Here is a 21897-nt window from a genome sequence, read left to right on the forward strand (position 1 = left end):
TGGCCTGATCCAACATGGCTTCTCTTGTGTTCTTATGTGACTCAGAGTGTTGGACTGGAGGGGCCATTGGCCTGATCCAACATGGCTTCTCTTGTGTTCTTATGTGAGCCAGAGTGTTGGACTGGAGGGGCCATTGGCCTGATCCAACATGGCTTCTCTTGTGTTCTTATGTGACACAGAGTGTTGGACTGGATGGGCCATTGGCCTGATCCAACATGGCTTCTCTTGTGTTCTTATGTGACTCAGAGTGTTGGACTGGATGGGCCACTGGCCTGATCCAATATGGCTTCTCTTGTGTTCTTATGTGACTCAGAGTGTTGGAATGGATGGGCCACTGGCCTGATCCAATATGGCTTCTCTTGTGTTCTTATGTGACACAGAGTGTTGGACTGGATGGGCCACTGGCCTGATCCAATATGGCTTCTCTTATGTTCTTATGTGACACACAGTGTTGGACTGGAGGGGCCACTGGCCTGATCCAACATGGCTTCTCTTATGTTCTTATGTGACACAGAGTGTTGGACTGGATGGGCCATTGGCCTGATCCAACATGGCTTCTCTTGTGTTCTTATATGACACAGAGTGTTGGACTCGATGGGCCATTGGCCTGATCCAACATGGCTTCTCTTGTGTTCTTATGTGACTCAGAGTGTTGGACTGGAGGGGCCATTGGCCTGATCCAACATGGCTTCTCTTATGTTCTTATGTGACACAGAGTGTTGGACTGGATGGGCCATTGGCCTGATCCAACATGGCTTCTCTTGTGTTCTTATGTGACACAGAGTGTTGGACTGGATGGGCCATTGGCCTGATCCAACATGGCTTCTCTTGTGTTCTTATGTGACACAGAGTGTTGGACTGGATGGGCCACTGGCCTGATCCAATATGGCTTCTCTTATGTTCTTACATTCTTAATTTGATCCCATCACATCTTGGGAGCTAAGCAGAATCAGCCCTGGTTAGTACCTGGATGGGAGACGACCAAGGAATCCCCGGGTTGCTATGCAGAGGCCGGCAATGGCCAACCACCGCTGAATGTCTCTTACCTTAAAAATCCCACCGGGTTGCCATAAACTGGCCGTGATTTGGCAGCATGTTACACAAACGTGTTGGAACAATGGAGCTGTTTTCTGATTGCCAACCTCCAGGTGCAGCCTGGCAGGACTTTTTTTTGAAGCAGGAGCTCCTTTGCATATTAGGCCACACGCCCCTGATGTAGCCAATCCTCCTGGAGCTTACAGTAAGCCCTGTACTAAGAGCCCTGTAAGCTCTTGGAGGATTGGGTACATCAGGGGCGTGTGGCCTAATATGCAAAAAGAGTTCCTGCTACAAAAAAAGCCCTGGATGCTACGCATGACGCTTGGCCAGCAGGAAATTGAAGAAACAAACCTCTCTCCCTCCCTACAGACAAAGTAAGCGGTGAACGTACAACCTTTTCCCCAGTTTGTCCCACCGTCCGTGTCCTGTCTCCCCTCATTCTCTGCACCTCTCTCCCCCGACAGAATTCCCGGTACCAGACGTATCAGCGGATGTGGAATTACATGCATTCGAAGCAACCGAGCGTCTTTGTGAAGAGCACGGAAGAAGGGATTGCCCGGGTGCTGAATTCCAAATACGCCTTCCTGCTCGAGAGCACCATGAATGAATATCACCGGAGGCTGAACTGCAATCTCACCCAGATCGGCGGGCTGCTGGACACCAAGGGCTACGGCATCGGCATGCCGCTGGGTGAGTGGCGGGCCGTAGGGTGGATCGGGGCCTGGTGTTGGAGGCCAGGAGCTGGAGGATGGAAAGAGCCAAAGGAGTGGAGCAGAAATGGCTGTCTGACAAGCACAGGGCTCATGGGAGTATGCAGGGCATTTTTTTGTGGCACGAACTCCTTTGCATATTAGGCCACACACCCTTGGGTAGCCAATCCTCCTGGAGCTTACAGGGCTCTTAGTACAGGGCCTACTGTAAGCTCCAGGAGGACTGGCTACATCAGGAGTGTGTGGCCCAGGGCCTTTTTTGTAGCAAGAACTTCTTTGCATCAGGCCACACACCCCTGATGTAGCCAATCGTCCTGGAGCTTACAGCAGGGCCTGAAAGAAGGCTTCTGCTCTGGTAAGACCTCACCTGGAGTATTGTGTTCAGTTTGGGGCACCAGATTTTGATATAGACAAGCTGGAAGGGGTCCAGAGAAGGACAATGAAGATGGTGAGGGGTCTAGAAGCTTCCTATGAAGAAAGGTTAAAGGAGCTGGGCATGTTTAGCCTGGAGAGGAGGCAGCTGAGAGGTGATATGATTACCGTCTTCAAGTATTTGAAGGGCTGTCTTATAGAGAGGATAGTGTGGAATTGTTTCTTGGCACCCCGGAAAGTAGGACCAGAACCAGTGGGTTGAAATTGAATCAAAAGAGTTTCTGGCTCAACATTAAGAAGAACTTCCTGACCATTAGAGCGGTTCCTCAGTGGAACAGGCTTCCTCGGGAGGGGGTGGGCTCTCCTTCCTTGGAGGTTTTTAAACAGAGGCTCGATGGCCAACGGACAGCAATGAAGATCCTGTGAATTTATGGGGAGGTGTTTGTGAGTTTCCTGCATTGTGCATAGGGTTAGACTAGATGACCCTGGAGGTCCCTTCCAACTCTATGATTCTATGAAGAGCCCTGTAAGCTCTTGGAGGGTTGGCTACAACAGGGGTGTGTGGCCTAATATGCAAAGGAGTTCCTGCTCCAAAAAAAGCCCTGGAAGTGTGAATAATAGTACTTATATATCATCTATATATCTAATAGTGAGGTGTGCCCCCACCATCCGCAGATACCTACATCTGCAGGTGTGCCTGGTCTTGCACAGAGGCTTCAGGTGTAAATACAGGTAGAGCCCAGTCTTTCTTTCAGAGCACCTTGCTTTATCAATCCGGAACTTGAGAATCATGTCAGTTTCCTTTCACAATTCCTTTGCTCTCGGACAAGAAGGGAAATAGAAAAGTTTCCAGGCAGTAGACTTCCAGAGAGTTCGTGTTTTGTGGAGGAGCTCTCAGACCTGGCGCTAAGCGTTCTGCCGCCCCCGGCAGACCCCTGCACCGTGCGTCCACCCACTCTGGTCATATTTGTGCACACGCTCTGCGCGCATGCGCGCCATGATGACGTCACTTTGTGCAGGCGTTTTAGCAGCACCCTGCCACTTTCAGGATGAAAGCAGATGAGCGGAGCCTTTCCACGAGGGCGCCGCTTGGCTGCTTTCAACCCAAAAGCGGCCGGGTGCCACTAAAACGCTGTGCTCTTTGGAGAGTGTGGTGTTTTAGCAGTGGTGGTGTTTTAGCGGTGTTTTAACAGCACACTCTTTGGAGGGTTCCAAGGAAGCCTCCGAAGAGTGTAGGGGAGTAAGGGGGCACCTACTGGTGCCCCCAAGCAGGGTAGTGCCCTAGGCAACCGCCTACCCCGCCTACTCCCACGCGCCGACCCTGGGAGCTCTGTTGTTGTTAAGGGTTTGATCTAATTTGGCAGCAGGGCTCCTGAAAGCTTTCTCTTGCTTGTCAGCGTCTCTGTCTCCTTGGAAGCACGTTTTCTTGGTTTTCCAACGCGGGATGGATTCTTCGTCTTCTACAGGCTTTTGCCTTTTGTTCTCTTAACTTTTCGTAGGCTCACCGTTCCGGGACGAGATCACCCTGGCGATTCTGCAGCTCCAGGAGAATAACCGCTTGGAGATCCTGAAACGCAAATGGTGGGAGGGAAGCAAGTGCCCGAAAGAAGAGGACCACCGGGCCAAAGGTCAGAGGCCAAGCGCTTTAAGCAAGGGGGTTTTGACGGGTGGTGTCACCCTGAGATCACCAGTAATCAGAGCTCATTTTGTAGCAGGAGCTCCTTTGCATATTAGGCCACACACCCCTGATGCAGCCAATCCTTCAAGATTGGTTGAAATTAAATCAAAAGAGTCTCCAGCTCAACATTAGGAAGAGCTTTCTGACCGTTAGAGCGATTCCTCAGTGGAACAGGCTTCCTCGGGAGGTGGTGGGTTCTCCTTCCTTGGAGGTTTTTAAACAGAGGCTAGATGGCCATCTGACAGCAATGAAGATCCTGTGAATTTAGGGGGAGGTGTTTGTGAGTTTCCTTCATTAAGCAGGGGGTTGGACTAGATGACCGTAGAGGTCCCTTCCATCTCTGTGATTCTAAGAGCTTACAGTAGGCCCTGGAAGAAGAGCCCTGGAAGCTCTTGAAGGATTGGCTATATCATGGGGGCATGGCCTAATATGCAAAGGAGCTCCTGCTACAAAATGAGCGCTGCCACTAATGATTCTCAGTAGACGTGCGGCTTGTCTCTCTGTCGTTGGTCTCTCTCTCCTCTTTGTTGTGCTCAGCGATACCAGCCGGGCTTAAAAAGTTGCCAGAAGCTGCCATTTTTGAAAGCTGTATCAGGTAAACAACCAAGGCGCACAGTGCCAAAAAGAGCCAACGCAAAACAAAATACTGTGTGTAATCAAGCCATGTAACACTAAATGCCAAATATGTAGTATTAATAACACCCTCCATAGCATATCAGAATACCGTGTCCGTACATAAAAAATATTTCTCTAAGGCCTGTATCAAAAGACTGTCAAAAAACATCCAGTTAGCAACAGTCCATGTTGCAAATTCCAAGATACTCCACGGATTTGAAATCTGGCCTTGGAAACATTTCCAGGGTTTAGCGCAGGCCTAAAATTAAGCTGTAGAGCTCTGGTTGCCAATTTAGGGGGAGGTGTTTGTGAGTTTCCTTCATTAAGCAGGGGGTTGGACTAGATGACCGTAGAGGTCCCTTCCATCTCTATGATTCTAAGAGCTTACAGTAGGCCCTGGAAGAAGAGCCCTGGAAGCTCTTGGAGGATTGGCTATATCATGGGGGCATGGCCTAATATGCAAAGGAGCTCCTGCTACAAAATGAGCGCTGCCACTAATGATTCTCAGTAGACGTGCGGCTTGTCTCTCTGTCGTTGGTCTCTCTCTCCTCTTTGTTGTGCTCAGCGATACCAGCCGGGCTTAAAAAGTTGCCAGAAGCTGCCATTTTTGAAAGCTGTATCAGGTAAACAACCAAGGCGCACAGTGCCAAAAAGAGCCAACGCAAAACAAAATACTGTGTGTAATCAAGCCATGTAACACTAAATGCCAAATATGTAGTATTAATAACACCCTCCATAGCATATCAGAATACCGTGTCCGTACATAAAAAATATTTCTCTAAGGCCTGTATCAAAAGACTGTCAAAAAACATCCAGTTAGCAACAGTCCATGTTGCAAATTCCAAGATACTCCACGGATTTGAAATCTGGCCTTGGAAACATTTCCAGGGTTTAGCGCAGGCCTAAAATTAAGCTGTAGAGCTCTGGTTGCCAACTTCCAAGGGAGAAAATACAGACCACCAAACACTGTGATATGCTGGCTAACACATTAGTAAAAACTTTTATCCAAAGTTCCTTTATCACAAATCTTACAAAACTATTTGTCACATTAGAAGGACGTGCGATATTACAAATGAACATCCAGTTTAGGCTCATTTTGTCAAACACTTTGCAAGGATATTCCTGTACACGTCGAGGTTATCAGCCTCCTGTTATATTTCAGTGTATGCACTAGGACCAATCAATCCTTAACTTCTTCTTAAAACAGATGCAAAAGCCTTCTGGATTTGACTGGTAAAATGCTCTCTGCAACCTCTTTGTTTTTTGGTCGAAAAAGACCAGCAGGAACTCATTTGCCTATTAGGCCACACCCCTGTCACCAAGACAGCCAGAACTGTGTCCGTCCGTCCCCCAATTTTTTTGGACTCTAAGGCAGCCCCATGGCGCAGAGTGGTAAAGCTGCGGTACTGCAGTCCGAGCTCTCTGCTCACGACCTGAGTTCGATCCTGGTGGAAGCTGGGTTCAGGTAGCCGGCTCGAGGTTGACTCAGCTTTCCATCCTTCCGAGGTTGGTAAAATGAGTCCCCAGCTTGCTTTGGGGAAAGCGTAGATGACTGGGGAAGGTAGTGGCAAACCCCCCTCCCTTTTAGACACCCCCGGCAAGGTGTTTAAATGGGGTGTGTGTGGCAGATTGTCTGCCTTTGCAGTATCCCCAGCAGGTGGGGAGATATCATTTCTTGTCTCCCAGCTCCACCCCTGAAGTCTCCTGGCTCCACCCCCCAAATTTTACTGGGCCAGGAAGGAGCAGTATACAAATAACCGGGCCAGGAAGGGGAAAAGTTTGGGAAACCCTGCAATAGACCCTAACTGAAAAATACCAATTTTAAAAAATATATTGCATACCCCGTTGACATTTGGCATCTGAAATCACTCCATTCTCCAAGACATAAGGACAGATGGATTCACATTCTGGTTGTATCTGAAGGAGGAAGAAGTGACTCCCAAAAGCTCCTCCCTTGCCATGAATTTTGTTAAAAAGCTACCTTAAAGAGTCCCATGGCGCAGAGTGGTAATGCTTCAGTACTGCAATCCAAACTCTCTGCTCACCACCTGAGTTCGATCCTGCCAGAAGCTGGGTTCAGGTAGCCGGCTCCAGGTTGACTCAGCCTTCCATCCTCCCTAGGTTGGTAAAATGAGGTCCCAGCTTGCTGGGGGGAAAGCGTAGATGACTGAGGAAGGCAATGGCAAACCACCCCATACAAAAGTCTGCCGTGAAAACGGCGTGATGCGACGTCACCCCAGAGTCGGAAACGACTGGTGCTTGCACAGGGGGCTACCTTCACCTTTTTAAAAGAGCTACTGGACCCCCTTGCTCTTTTCTGTTTCTCTCCATCTTGATCTGTCTCCTTGGAGGTCACCCCATTTAGCTGTACGGAGTGGAAATCAAATCAACTTTGTGATATAAAGACAGTTGGGCTCACATTCTAGCTGTATCTGAAGAAGTGAGCACAGGGCCGGATTAACAATTAGGCCAAGCAGGCGCTGGCCTGTAGGCCCCCCCATTTTTAGGGGACCCGGGCCAGCTCCCCACCCCCAGTTTCCCCCCTGCTTGCAGCCCTCCCAGCCTGCACATGCAGCCAGCAACTGAGCTGCTCTTTGCCTGACTTGCCTGGTGCAGCTGCTGCTGGCGTCATTGCCAAGTTTGCCCCTCTCTGCCTCTCCCCCGCAGCTTTGTCAAAGGGGCTTTTGAGAAGGGGCCTGCGGGCTGCAGTGGGGCTGTGGGTGGCAGGGCAGGTGCTGTGATTCTGAGATAACTTTCAAGAGGGCCCCCTGGGATTTTGACTGCCTAGGGCAGGGGCGGCCAACGGTAGCTCTCCGGATGCTTTTTTTTTTGCCTACAACTCCCATCAGCCCCAGCTATTGGCCATGCTGGCTGGGGCTGATGGGAGTTGTAGGCAAAAAAAGGCATCCGGAGAGCTACCGTTGGCCACCCCTGGCCTAGGGGCCTCCATAGGGTTTATTCTGGCACTGAGTGAGCAGTGACTCACGAAAGCACCTCTCCTGCCGCTAATGGTGCTGTCTTGAAGGTGCTGCTGGACTCTGGCTTTTTCCTACGACTACAGAGATCAGTTCCTCTAGAGAACAATGGCTGCTTTGGCAGGCAGACTCTACGGCATTACATTCTGCTGAGGTCCTGCTCCAACCCAAACTCTTACCCCGCCCCCAGCTTCATCCCCAAATCTCCAGGAATTTCCAAACCTGGAGTTGGCAACTCTGCATCGGAGTTGCCACGCATGCGACATCTGATCTTTAGTATCTCGGGGATGTCCACAGGGCTGTTGTGGCTCTAGTTTTGGAACCCAAAGATTGTTTTGTGCGGCTGTTTTGTTTGGTTTCCGCTCTTCGCTGCGGCATTTGAGGAAGGGAGGCTGCAGACGGGTTGAGCACGGCGGCCTCTTGTGGCCACAGAGGAGATTGCGGGCAGCCCCGGTTGAGCGATTGATTTCTCCGGCCACGGGGCGTAGCCAAACTTTAAAACAGCCATGACGGTTGAACTGATCCGTGACTGCGGCGTAGATGCGACCTTACAGCACTTCAGTACAGGCATTAATTGTTTGTATTCAGGGTGGCGTGGACGGCCTCTCGAAATATATATATCACCTATGCGCATTATATCGTTCTCGTTCTTTTGCACAATTGATTTCGCTTCTGGTAGCCCCACGAAGGGGCAAGCAGATGCTCAAAAGCCCATGCTCAGAAAAGGTGGACTGTATTCATTTTATATATGCATGCGTTCTTTCAATTTATCCTGCCTTCGCTAAGCATGGGAAAGGAGGATTGTTTTGGCAGTCCCCGGTTCCCCTTTCCTTGACTACCTGATATCAGAGCCGGATTAACAATGAGGTCGAGTAGGCGCTGGCCTATGGGCCCCCACACCTTTAGGGGCCCCGGGCCAGCTTTTCCTCCCAGTTTCCCCCCTGTCTGCAGCCCTCCCAGCCTGCACGCGCAGCCGGCAACTGAGCCGCTCTTTGCCCGACTTGCCTGGTGTGACTGCTGCTGGCGTCATCGCCAAGTTTGCCTCTCTCTGCATCTCCCCTGCAGCTTTGTCAAGGGGGCTTTGGAGAGGGTGGCTGAAGTGGGGGGCAGGGTGGGTGCTCCGACTCTGAGATAATTTGCAAGGGGCCTCCTGAGATTTTGACTGCCCAGGGGCCTCCACGGGGTTTAATCTGGCACTGCCTGGTATCTTGTGCCACTCCCCTTCTGGCTCCTGAGATTCCATCAGATGTTACCTTCCTACCTCAAAGCTTTTCTTTCTCACCTTAGGGCACTCTTCCCCAACACGGTGCCCACTGAACTTTGGAGAAAGCGGGTGGGGCCACCGTAAGGCAGAGCTTGAGATTGGCTGCCCTCATTTAAATGAAAGGAGGGTCAGAAGGTCTGAAAAGCATCTTGGCTTGCCTTAGTCAGTGTGTGGCTCTACTCCCCCTTCAGGCTTTCCCTCTTCAGTTTGGTGTAGTGATTAAGTGCGCGGACTCTTACCTGGGAGAACCGGGTTTGATTCCCCACTCCTCTACTTGCAGCTGCTGGAATGGCCTTGGGTTGGCCATGGCTCTCGCAAGAGTTGTCCTTGAAAGGGCAGCTTCTGTCAGAGCTCTCTCAGCCTCACCTACCTCACAGGGTGTCTGTTGTGGGGGAAGAAGGCAAAGGAGATTGTGAGCCGCTCTGAGATTCAGAGTGGAGGGCAGGATATAATCTAATATCATCATCATCATCATCTTCTTCTTCTTCTTCTTCTTCTCCTCCTCCTCCTTCCTCTTTTTCTTCTTCCCCAAGTTCGTAAAAGGAGAAGCCATTTCTAGTTTGTTTCTACCTCCTGTGGAAGCCATTTTGGGGTTAGCTCTCGCTCACTACGCCAGCCTGCTGGAACATTCTCCCTAATGAAATCCAGGCCCTGTGAGAACTTACGGAGTTTCACAGGGCCTGTAAAATGGAGAGGTTCTCCCAGGCCTACGGTTGGGGCAGCAGAGATCTGTCTATACTGACCTCCCTCTGCTTAGCTCTGCTTAGCTTGCCTGGCCTGTTTTGCTGATGTCCTTTGCATTGTGTTGCTTGCTTGCTTCATCGTGCATCGTCTCTCACCTTGACTTTTCCCTCAGTATCGTCTCCCTCAGCACAGATGGGGAGCTGAATTTGGGAGCAGTTTGATTGATTGATCGGTGCCATCGATCACCATTTATTGCTGAAGTAATGGATGCGATTAGGTCTTCGTGATTGTTGATCTGATGTTTTAATCATTGAATAATTTGATGATGTTGTTTTATTATTTGTTGTAACCTATCCTGAGCCTGCTTTGCCTGGGAGGGTGGGATACAAGTGGAAGGAAGGAAGGAAGGTAGGTTTGAGGGAGGGAAGGTGGAAAGGATGGAAGGAGGGAGGGAGGGTTTGAGGGAAGGAAGGAAGGAAGCTTTGAGTGAGGGAAGGTGGAAAGGATGGAAGGAGGGAGGGAGGGTTTGAGGGAAGGAAGGAAGGTAGGTTTGAGGGAGGGAAGGTGGAAAGGAAGGAGGGAGGGAGGGTTGGAAGGAAGGAAGGAAGGAAGGAAGGAAGGAAGGAAGGAAGGAAGGAAGGAGAGTTTGAGGGAGGGAAGGTGGGAAGGAAGGAAGGAACAACATTGCGAACAACTTGCAGACTTGCAGAACAGAGACGGGAAGATGATTTACATGGATATTTTTTGCACCCTTCAGAAAGTGTCCTTGTATCAGCTGTGGGTGAAGGAGGATAGGATTTTGAAAGTGTGAAAATTGTTTGGTGGGTTGGGAGAGACACTCTCCCAGCCAAGACAAACAGAATGAAAATCCTTGTCCCACTGAAATAAAGAACTGTGGCCTGGCTCATTTGACAACCGGCTGGTTTCCCCCTCCTCCCTCTTGTTCTCAGAGGGAGGGTGATGGAAGAGCTTCATGTAGGGCAGAAGATGTGTCCTCCCCCACCTCCACACACACCCTTGAGGGAGGGAAGGAGGAATCGGGTTGATTCTCCCTATAACAAGATGTTTTACTTCCTCTCCCTGGCTGCTTCATTTGCTTTGTTCACAGAGGCAGCCTTATCGGGGAGACCAAAGAGAAACACGTTTCTGCACGCAGGCAGCCATGCAAGCACGCATGTGACAATACGTAGACCCAGGGCGGATTTATGACATGGTAGTGTTCGATTTAGGGATCTGATGCAGTCCGGAGTGCGGATCAGGTCAGAGACGGATGAGAAAATAGGCGCCGCGTGGCAAAACAGGGAATGGCTGGCGGGCAAGAGTAGGCCACGTAGGTGCCCGCCTAGGGTGCCACTTGGCCTACAGGGCTCCACCAGGCACCCCCTCTCTCCACACGCACCTTGCGTGCTCCTTGGAGCCTCCCTTCCTCAATGGAAAGCAGGCTTCATGGAGCACGGATGCTGCCTGGCCAGTTTTGCGTTTCCCGGGTCTGTAGCACAGATCTGGGGGACGCGAAAGCGGGCAGCACCTGCTCAGTGCACTCTTTGGAGCCTCACGAGCTCCGAGGACCACGCTGTGCGGGCGCAGCCCAACCGCCCTCCCAACCCCGCCCAAGTCTTCCCAAGCCGCAGGAAGGTTGAGAAGGGTCGGCGGACCGTCCAAGCACTGAGCATGCTCGGAGCCTGGCTCTGAGCACGCCCGCTGCCTCCCCTGATATCGCCCAGGGCTTGGGAAGCCTGGGCAATGTTGAGGGGAGACTTGGCAGTGAGCATGCTCAGAGCGCGCCCGCTTCCTCCCCAACATTGCCCAAGCTTCTGGAGCCTCTCGCAGAACCCCCAGCGCCAGGCCTGGATCCAGGTCTCATTTTGGGCAGCAGCTCACAGGAGTGGAACTCCGGAACCTCCGAATTTTATTGTGCTCTTTCTTTCTCTCTCTCTCACACACACACCTCGACAGTACTTGTTTCTGGGCTCCATTGTTCAAACCCCCTGGGAGAATTTTGCTAACCTCTTTAAGATTTGACAAACTTTCTAATATGTTTCCCCCATGAAAAAATGGGAAACAGATAAAGCAGATGGATGGAAATCTTCCTCCTGCCGCCGTGGCCGCAAAGGAGAAAGTACTATAAAAAGTATGATGGGAGTAAGGTTTTATGATGACCACTGTCATTCAAGAAGCATTTTAAGGTAGACGCTGAGCTGATAGAATTGAGCACAGGGGTGTGTGGCAGGGGTGTGTGGCATACGCAAATGAGTTGTGCTGATGAGCTCCGGCATCTCTTTTCCTACAAAATGACCCCTGCCCTTTACTGCTACAGCCACCTGGGTCTGCGTTCCTCTGTCAGAGGTAGACTGGCAGCCCTCTGAATAGAGAAAGAAAAACAAAGAAGGGAAAGAAACTTAACCCAAAAACTGGAGTAAGAAACCTGAAAGCTTAATATGCAATGAAAGGGCCGAACATTAAAAACAAAGTGTAAAAAAAAATCATAAATCAACATACATGTATTTATCGTAGAAAGCTAAAAAAATGCAGCAAAATTCTCCCAGGGGGTTTGAACAATGGAGCCCAGAAGCAAGTATTGGGGGCGGGGGAGAGAAAAGAAAGAGCACAATAGAATTTAGAGGTTCCAGAGCGCCGCTCCTGTGAGCTGCCCAAAATGAGGCCTGGTAAAGGATGTGGTGAACAAGCAAGCCACCTTAAGGATGGAGGTGAGCAGGGGTGGAATTCTAGCAGGAGCTCCTTTGCATATTAGGCCACCCCCCCCACCCGCCGGATGTAGCCAATCCTCCAAGAGCTTACAAGGCTCTTTTTTGCGCTCATCGGTGGCAACACAAAGCCATTGACCAAGAAGCCTTAGCACATCCTATGGGTGACAGGATTAGGGCTGCTGGGAAACGTAAGAACAAAAGAGAGGCCATGTTGGATCAGGCCAATGGCCCATCCAGTCCAACACTCTGTGTTACGCAGTGGCCAAAAAACCCAAGTGCCATCAGGAGGTCCACCAGTGGGGTCAGGACACTAGAAGTCCTCCCACTGTGCCCCCCCCCAGGCACTAAGAATATAGAGCAGACAGAGAGTTGCAACAATACACTGTGGCTAATAGCCACTGATGGACCTCTGCTCCATATGTTTATCCAGTCCCCTTTTGAAGCTGACTATGCTTGTAGTTGCCGCCACCTCCTGTGGCAGTGAATTCCATGTGTTAATCGCTCTTTGGGTGAAGAAGGATTTCCTTTTATCAGGTCTAACACGACTACTCAGCAATTTCGTTGAATGTCCGCGAGTTCTCGTATTGTTAGAAAGAGAGGAAAAGTACTTCTTTCTCCTTCCTCCCCATCGACTTCTCTCTCCCCTTTTCGGTTCCCCCAGGGCTGGGCATGGAGAACATCGGTGGAATCTTTGTGGTTCTGATCTGCGGCCTGATCATTGCGGTCTTCGTCGCTGTCATGGAGTTTGTTTGGGCCACGCGCCGTTCGGCGGAACACGAAGAGGTGAGCGGCTGGGCTGCGGGGTAAGGAAAGAAGGGCGAGGGCTGGGGGTAGGAATATAAAATCTTTGCTGTCTGCTCGTAGAGGTGTTCAGACTGCAACGCAAAGGTGAGTTACACAGTAACAAGAATAGTAATCCAGAAGAACTGCACCAACACTGTACATAAAATCCAAATTATTAGCTGCAAACAAATTAATGTACAGTACAATGCCGTATGTTCAAAAAGACTGTCCCATACAGACAAATATTGTCTTCTTCAAAAGGCATAAAGAAGGACTTGGAACTACTATACTCCTTCTTTACGTTCTTTGAAGACGGTAATTTGTATATTTATTTGTATGGTACAGTTCAGGGGTGACCAAACGCACTTAACTTAAGAGCCACAGAGAATACATGTCAGATGTTTGAGCACCATAAGACACGAACAAATATCACACGTGTGTCTTTATTAAAATGCTTAACTTTCTTTGCACAGAAAGATAAAATATATATCCATACAATTTACAGCATGACCATGCTAGAAGGAGATATTTTTTTTAACAAATGAAAGCTGGGAATAACAGTCCCCATAAGACCAGCATAGGGAAAGGTTAGGGAATTACTTTTTGGCAGCAGCGGGAGAAGGAAACACATGTGTGCCATATAAATCACTGACCACCATTTGAATAATTGTGCATCTCTCTTTCCTTTCACTCCAAGGTTAGTACATAACAGCTTCCACAAGAGCTATGAAACTAAGGGAGGGACCCTGTACCTTCTTCCAGCGGCTCCCTCGACTCTTGCACTCTTTCCCCGCTCTAGGTCTCCAGGCAACCTCTGTGGTGGTGGAGAAGAGCTTGGAAGCCTACCTATTTCTCCCTCCTTCCCTGCTTCACACATGGTGGAAATAGTTGCCTACCTGTGGGTCAGCGCTTAGAGGCTGACTGAGGTCCTGATGCTAAGCATGTTTCCAGTTTGGTGTAGTGGTTAAGTGTGCGGACTTTTATCTGGGAGAACCGGGTTTGATTCCCCACTCCTCCACTTGCACCTGCTGGAATGGCCTTGGGTCAGCCATAGCTCTCGCAGGAGTTGTCCTTGAAAGGGCAGTTTCTGTCAGAGCTCTCTCAGCCCCACATACCTCATAGGGCATCTGTTGTGGGGGGAGAAGATATAGGAGATTGTAAACCGCTCTGAGTCTCTGATTCAGAGAGAAGGGTATAAATCTGCAGTCTTCTTCTTGCACACACAAACACCACTGTCCAGGCATACTGAGTCGCTGACACACCCCTGATGTAGTTGGTCCTCCAAGAAGTTACAGGGCCTACTGTAAGCTCTAGAGGAATTGGCTACATCAGGGGTGTGTGGCCTAATATGCAAGGGCATTCCTGCTACAAAAAAAGCCCTGCTGAGTAGGCTAACTATTCCTCTGGTGGGTGTGGGGGATCCCCTTCCCCCATCTCTTGTTCTCTGCTGCGAGCACAGATGGTGGTGGGAGAAAGAAAAAAAAAAGCACCGTCAGCGTCTTTTGTGCTACTGTGTCACTTTGGAGGAAACGCAACAGTGATGCAGGGTAGCGTTAGGAAACTCTATGGTGAATCATAGAGTTTCTGGCGATTCCTAGAGCTACCCCAACATCATTTCCATTTCTCTGCCCACAACCTTCCCACTGGCAACCCTGTACTTGAGGGATCATGGTTTTATCAAAGATTTCAGGTTTTCACGGCTGGTAACATCATTAGGGTTTGTAGAATCTTTCGGGATCATGGTTTTGTCAGTTGGATAAGTAATTCTGGCTGATCGGCAGCCATTAGCATGGTGGGGCAGGAAGAGCTGATAATGGCTGCCATAGGAAACCAGAAAGGTCTGATAAGCATGGCTTTCCTTACTTTCTGTACTGAACCAGTCTCAGTTTCAGGAAGTCGGCTTCCGTCTTCCTTTCTCATTTACCTTTAGGCAGGCCTTGAATTCAGCAGGAGCTCACAGGAGCACAACTCTTGAACCTTCCTGAGGGCTCCCCTTCTTCCTCTCCACCTACCTTGTTCAGTGAATAGTAGATGCAGCTGCAAACAATCCCTGGGTTAGGAGAGCGGGCAGCCAGCCAGCCACCAGGGGCTTTGGCACACCCCCAGCAGCCCTCATTAACTCCGGAGAAGCCCGCACCACCCTTTCTCCACTTCTTATGTAATTTTGGGCAGCAGGTGGCTTGCCGGGGGGGGGGGGAGGGTGGCCAAGGAGAACCTCAGGTGAGCAAGCCATCCCAAGCAGACCTTGCTCACCTGGGGCTCTTCTTTCTCGTGTCAGGTTGCTTTTGGCTGGTGGAGGGTGGTGGTATATGCTAATGAGTTAAGCTAATGAGCTCCACCGCCTGTTCTTCTACAAAATGACCCCTGCATTCAGGTCTTCATGAGCCAGGGGCTGATCTAGCACCCGGGTAACACTGCCCAGTCAGACGTCCACTTTTTCACCCCTCTTCCCCTTTCCCCTTGCAGATCTCAGTGTGCCAGGAGATGCTGAGGGAGCTGCGCCACGCTGTCTCTTGCCGCAAGCCGACCCGCTCCCGCCGCCGGCGCCGCCACTACACGACCCGGGGGGCCCTGTCGCTGCGCTCCGTCCGGGAGATGCGCCTCAGTAACGGCAAACTCTACTCGGGGACTCTAATATCGGAGCCCGGCCCGCAGCGCCTCCTGGACGATCCCCCCAGGCCTTGCACCCATGTCCGCATCTGCCACGAGTGCCGGCGTATCCAGACTCTCCGGGGAGCCCCTCCGCCGCCCCGGGGGCCCCCGCCCCCTGAGGAGGGCACTCCGCGAAGGGGAGTCCCCCGCGAACTCAGCGAGCAGGAGTGAGCTCCCCCCCCGACTTGCTTACCGTCCCCCCCACTTTGGCCCTGCCTTCGCTCTCTTGTGGAGGCGCCTGCATTTAGACATGTACGCTATGCGTATGCCCTGACTTTGGGACCCAGGCTTGTGGGGATCCCCCCCCCAAATTAGAGCCCCTTCCCCGCCCTCGGAGGGGACATCCTTGCGGCACCGGGGCGAATCCAGAGAGAAAGCTCCACGGCGATCCCTGAAAGGCAAGGAAGCGTGTCTCTTTCTAAATCCCCCCTTGCCCCCGGTTGAATCCTGCCGTTGAGCTGATAGATCTTTAGCTGCCTGTCCCTGGCCTCAGAGCAAGGCAGAGTTCGGAGTCAGCTGCTGCTGGGGTGTGCAGAAAGACGCGTAAACTGGTTTTGGTCTTTCTGGGAGAGCAACGCTACAGGTGACCTTTCCTCATATCATCTTTCCCCCTCCAACCCCTCCTCACGCTTCCACTGTGCAGCCGACCCCTCTGGGAACCCCTTCCCCATCCCTTCGCCCCAAGGAGGGAATTGCTCAAACCAATGCACCAGTGGGGTAGGAGATGCGAAACTGCCCGCTATCCATGTGCCTCGGGGAAGCTGGGAAACGACCCTCCGGCCGATGAGGGCCGGGGGCTTACGCCATCCCCTTTACGCGTGTGACGTGAAGGTCGGGGGCGCTTTTGCGAGACCCGCAGGGAGGGAGCCCCATCCCATAACTAGAGGAGCGGAAGGGTGCGCAGCTAGTTAAACCACACTTTGGGGATCGGGCTGAACTTGGGGGATTCTCGGTGATCGAGGGAAGCCACCTTCCATGGTGTCCGCTTGGAGTATCCACGCTTCGAACCAATAAACCTGCAGCAGCCAGGAGCGAGATTCAGAGGGGACAAGCGGACGAAACGGACGTAGGTAATACGGAACAGCGCAAAACCCTGCTCTTTGGGGCGGCGGCGAGGAGAGGACCGCCCAGGACCCTGGAAGCGGAAGACGGTGGGGAGCGAGGATGGGTCTATGGGGCCCCCTCCCCACAACGTTTTGTCTGTCTTTTTTAATTTTTGTTTCACTCTTTTAATTTTTTTGGTTTTCCTTTTTTTGGAGAAATTTCTATAGAAGCCAAAAACTGGAGACTTTAGTGGCGACCCCAAAAGACAAATAAACATGAGGATACTTGATTCTTTTATGAGAGTGATGAGATAAGATTATTTATTTGCGGGGGGGAGCGGATGGGGAGACTCCCTGGTACTAAGCCTTTTGTTGACGTTCACGAATTCTCTGTTTGGTTCGCTCACACCATGTGTGTAGATAGACTCAGGTGGGTGACCGTGTTGGTCTGAGGTGACAGAACAAAGTTGGAGTCCAGTGGCACCAGCAAAGTTTAATTCTGGGCAGGGGTGAGATTCTAGCAGGAGCTCCTTTGCATATTAGGCCACACACCCCTGATGTAGCCAATCCTCCAAGAGCTTATAAAAAAGAGCCTTGTAAGCTCTTGGAGGACTGGCTACATCAGGAGGTGTGGCTTAATATGCAAAGGAACTCCTGCTAGAATTCCACCCCTGATTCTGGGTATAAGCTTTTGTGTGCACAAAAGCTTATACCCAGCATTAAACTTAGTTGTTCTTAAAGGTGCCACGGTTTGTGCAGGAATTTTGTACTGTTCGTGCAGGAGCGTGTCAAAAGAAGAAAGGCTATGAGCGCTTTGGTTTTAAGCGTCTGAATTCTCCCTCGGGCAAAGAGGAGAACGGAAAAGATGTCTGCAATTATTTTTTAAAAAATTATAATTGATCAGCGCACGGAGCCGTCGAAATGTCGACCCGACCCCTGTTCTGAACTAGTTGTAACAAAGCAGGTTTCAAAACACTGGGACTGATTCCCCACTAGCCTGATGCTGCTCTCACACTCCTCTTCGCTGCGGGGCGTCCTTCGGATTTCACACTATCGGCCCCGGAACTGCAACTCGCTCTGCCTCTTTCACGCAGCAAACAAGATCCTCTAAAAACCGGTTTCTGTTTCCCACGCGAAAAAGGCGAAGCCAGTTGCAGCCCTGGGGCAGAGAGTGTGAGATCCGAGGGAAGCCCCACAGAGAAGAGGAGTGTGAGAGCGGCATCAGGCTAGTGGGGAATAGGTCAGGGTTAGATTGGATCCCGGCTGGTTTTTCTGGTGGTGGAAGAACGCGGAGGGCTCTCTCTCTCTCTCCCTCTCTCTGCAAAAAAGGTAAATTTGCATTGCTTCAAGTAGATAGATCCAGGTGGGCAGCCGTGGTGGCCTGAAGCAATAGAATAAAGTTGGAGCCCGGTAGCACCTTTAAGACCAACCTAAACACCAGTTTGGTGTAGTGGTTAAGTGTGCAGACTCTTATCTGGGAGAACCAGGTTTGATTCCCCACTCCTCCACTTGCAGCTGCTGGAATGGCCTTGGGTCAGCCATAGCTCTGGCAGAGGTTGTCCTAGAAAGGGCAGACTCTAATCTGGGAGAACCAGGTTTGATTCCCCCCTCCTCCACTTGCAGCTGCTGGAATGGCCTTGGGTCAGCCATAGCTCTGGCAGAGGTTGTCCTTGAAAGGGCAGACTCTTACCTGGGGGAACCGGGTTTGATTCCCCCCTTTTCCACTTGCAGCTGCTGCGATGGCCTTGGGTAAGCCATAGCTCTTGCAAGAGTTGTCCCTGAAAGGGCAGACTCTTATGTGGGAGAACCAGGTTTGATTCCCCCCTCCTCCACTTGCAGCTGCTGGGAAGGCCTTGGGTCAGCCATAGCTCTGGCAGAGGTTGTCCTTGAAAGGGCAGCTTCTGAGAAAGCCTCTCAGCCCCACCCACCTCACAGGGTGTCTATTGTGGGGGAGGAAGGTAAAGGAGATTGTGAGCCGCTCTGAGACTTTTTGGAGTGGAGGACGGGATATAAATCCAATATCTTCTTCGTCTTCTTCTACCTCAGGGAGGCTGGGCACTTGCTGCTGAGTCCAAGGCACCCTAACCTGCTCTGGCATGGCAAAAGGCCTCGCACTGGGCCGTCGGCTCTACCCCCCCCCCCCCCGCCACATTACAAAGCTGCTGTCGCTGCTGCACCTAAACCCCAGGCGGAGGCTGGGCGTTTGCTGCTGGGTCTGAGGCCAACTCCAACCTGCTCTGGCGTGGCAAGGGGCCTTGCGCCCGGCCATCTGCTCCCTTCCCCCTGCCTGATTTTCACCTATCCCTGGCCCAGACAACTTTAAAAAGGAAATATATGTGTATATTCTTGTTTGCTCACACTTAGCTGGGATGCCAGCCTCCAGATTGGACTGGGGACAGAAAGAGCAGTTCTCCTGGAGAAACTTTGACCCGCTTATGTAGCAGAGGAGAAGCAACGAGAGAAGACTGGCGGGTCACATGGAGTTACTGGTCGCCCCAGGCAGCCTCCTGTTCCAGCTGGGGGACGGAAGAGGCAGAAAGCTGCTGATCTCAGTCCTGGAATGATCCGCAAGTAGCACAGCCTACCCTAACAGGGCAGGGGGGACTTCACCCTACCACGGGCCGGATTGAGAGCCTCGGCGGGCCGGTTCTGGCCCCCGGGATGGATGTTTGACACCCCTGGGCTAGATGGCCATCTGACAACAATGAAGATCCTGTGAACTTAGGGGGAGATATTTGGGAGTTTCCTGCATTGTGCAGGGGGTTGGACTAGATGACCCTGGAGGTCCCTTCCAACTCTATGATTCTAAATGGCCAGCTTGTCCAGCATCATGAGTGTGGGAGGATGAGGGCATTGCCTCTATAGGAGACACCTGCAGAGATATGTGTCTCCATGGAAGGCCATGTGTGAAAGGGAGAGGACAAAGACAGAGAGAGAGAGAGAAGAGGGGCCAGAAAGCAGATCCTAGGTTAAGACAGAGACAGGCATCTCATTCAATGAGATCACGCCTATACACACTTAGAGCCAGTTTGGTGTAGTGGTGAAGTGCGTGGACTCTTCTGGGAGAACGGGGTTTGATTCCCCACTCCTCCACTTGCAGCTGCTGGAATGGCCTTGGGTCACTCAGAGCTCTGGCAGAGGTTGTCCTTGAAAGGGCAGACTCTTATCTGGGAGAACCGGGTTTGATTCCCCACTCCTCCACTTGTACCTGCTGGAATGGCCTTGGGTCAGCCATAGCTCTGGCAGAGGTTGTCCTTGAAAGGGCAGCTGCTGTGAGAGCCCTCTCAGCCCCACTTACCTCACAGGGTGTCTGTTGTGGGGGGAGAAGATATAGGAGATTGTGAGCCCTTGGAGTCTCTGATTCAGAGAGAAGGGCGGGTATAAATCGGTTCTGGCCCCCAGGATGGACGTTTGACACCCCTGGGCTAGATGGCCATCTGACAGCAATGAAGATCCAGTCTTCTTTCCATTTTTATCCTTTCTTCCCCTCTTTGACTACCCAAAAAGGTTAGGCTGGGGGTTGTGGAACCTGCATGCACAGTAACCACATGGCATGGAGTAATGAGGGTAATTGGGTAGGATTGCCTGGGAAAGCAGGCTGGATCCCACCTGGTCAAAAGAAAGGAAGAGGTAACAGTGCTGCAAGTGAACACGGATCCATTTTATTCTGTCGTGAATGGCAGAAAAGGCCAGCAAAGCTTGTGCGGAATTTCTTTCCTTCGAAGGGACTTCTTGTTTCCCATTTGTGCCGATTTGCAAACGTATAGGATGAGTCTGGGTGGAGCAGTGAGCACACAGCCGATCTGGAAGCACGCCCTTCCAATACCCAGTCTGGCCGGGATTGTTGTTACCTTCTCTGTTGTCATCACCCATGAGAGACAATTTCCATCCAAAAAAGCCAAGGGAATCAGCTGCCCTGACTGCCCCTATTTGTTGGGGTGTATTGCTCCTTGTCAGTGACGTGACAAACCTAACAAGAGTGCCATCTCTCTCATAACAGAACAGACTACTGTTATTTTATTTTGGACCAGGTGTTCAGGACAGCACTTTTTTTTTTTTTTTTAACCTTCTGTCTGCCTTTCTGGCAGATCACAAAAATAGGGGACAAAGGTGCAATAAAGAAAACAAGACATATTTATTTACTTAGTTTATACCTCGTTTTCTCCCCCCCAAGCAGCGTCTTTCGTTCTCCACTCCTCCATTTTACCCTCACAACAGCCCTGCAAGGTAGGTTAAGCTGAGACGGTGACTGGCCTAAGACCACCCGGCAAGCTTCCATGGCAGAGTGGTGATTCGAACCTGGATCCTCCCAGATCCTAGCAGGGCAAACCGCTACACCATCATCAGCAATGCAACAGCTGGAATAACAAAGTGATACAGTAGCTACAGAGAGTGCAGACAGTATAACCCGGTGGCTGTAAAGGAAAAGGGTCTGGTATGGTCTTCTCAGCCCTTGTCATTCCCATAAGAATCGCACCCAAAGTATGATTAACCCATGGAACTCACTGCCACGGGAGGTGGCGGCAGCTACAAGCATAGATAGCTTCAAGACGGGATTGGATAAACATGGAGCAGAGGCTATTAGACACAGCTTATTGTTGGAACTATCTGGGGCAGTGATGCTCTGTATTCTTGGTGCTTGGGGGGGCAAAGTGGGAGGTTCTTCTGGAATTCTGGCCCCACTGATGGATCTCCTGATGGCACATGTTTTTTTTGCCACTGTGTGACACAGAGTGCTGGACTGGATGGGCCATTGGCCTGATCCAACATAGCTTCTCTTATGAGACCACCCACCAGAGCAGCCATTTTATCCCAGGGAACTGGTCTCTGTTGTCTGGAGGTTAGTTGGAATACTGAGAGATGTCCCCACCTGCAGGTTGGCAACCCTTCATAGTAAATAGCATCCCATTATGCCTCTAGGAAAGGGACATAGAGAGGGAAGGCTTAATGGGAAAGGCCAGTCTCGTCAGAACTCAGAAGCGAAGCAGGGTTAGTAGAAGAAGACGACATTGGATTTATATTCCACCCTCCACTCAAGAGTCTCAGAGCAGCTCACAATCTCCTTTATCTTCCTCTCCTATAACAGACACCCTGTGAGGTGGGTGGGGCTGACAGGACTCTCACAGCAGCTGCCCTTTCAAGGACAACCTCTGCCAGAGCTATGGCTGACCCAAGGCCATGCTAGTAGGTGCAAGTGGAGGAATCAAACCCGGTTCTCCCAGATAAGAGTCTGCCCTTTCAAGGACAACCTCTGCCAGAGCTATGGCTGACCCAAGGCCATGCTAGTAGGTGCAAGTGGAGGAATCAAACCCGGTTCTCCCAGATAAGAGTCTGCCCTTTCAAGGACAACCTCTGCCAGAGCTATGGCTGACCCA

General features: G+C 51.2%; 1 protein-coding gene across 1 annotated transcript in view; it reads left to right on the forward strand.

Moving 5' to 3' along the window:
• The window catches only part of GRIK5 (glutamate ionotropic receptor kainate type subunit 5), a 133572-nt gene extending 116752 nt beyond the window's left edge, over positions 1-16820 (forward strand). The window contains exons 17-20 of the mRNA XM_060258644.1: positions 1503-1728; positions 3620-3748; positions 12706-12827; positions 15294-16820. Coding sequence (XP_060114627.1) covers positions 1503-1728; positions 3620-3748; positions 12706-12827; positions 15294-15650 — 834 coding nt within the window. The 3' untranslated portion in view covers positions 15651-16820. The remainder of the gene's footprint in view (positions 1-1502; positions 1729-3619; positions 3749-12705; positions 12828-15293) is intronic.
• Positions 16821-21897: the final 5077 nt, after the last annotated feature.

The sequence above is a fragment of the Heteronotia binoei genome, chromosome 17 (assembly GCF_032191835.1).
Source record: "Heteronotia binoei isolate CCM8104 ecotype False Entrance Well chromosome 17, APGP_CSIRO_Hbin_v1, whole genome shotgun sequence".
Lineage (NCBI taxonomy): Eukaryota > Metazoa > Chordata > Lepidosauria > Squamata > Gekkonidae > Heteronotia > Heteronotia binoei.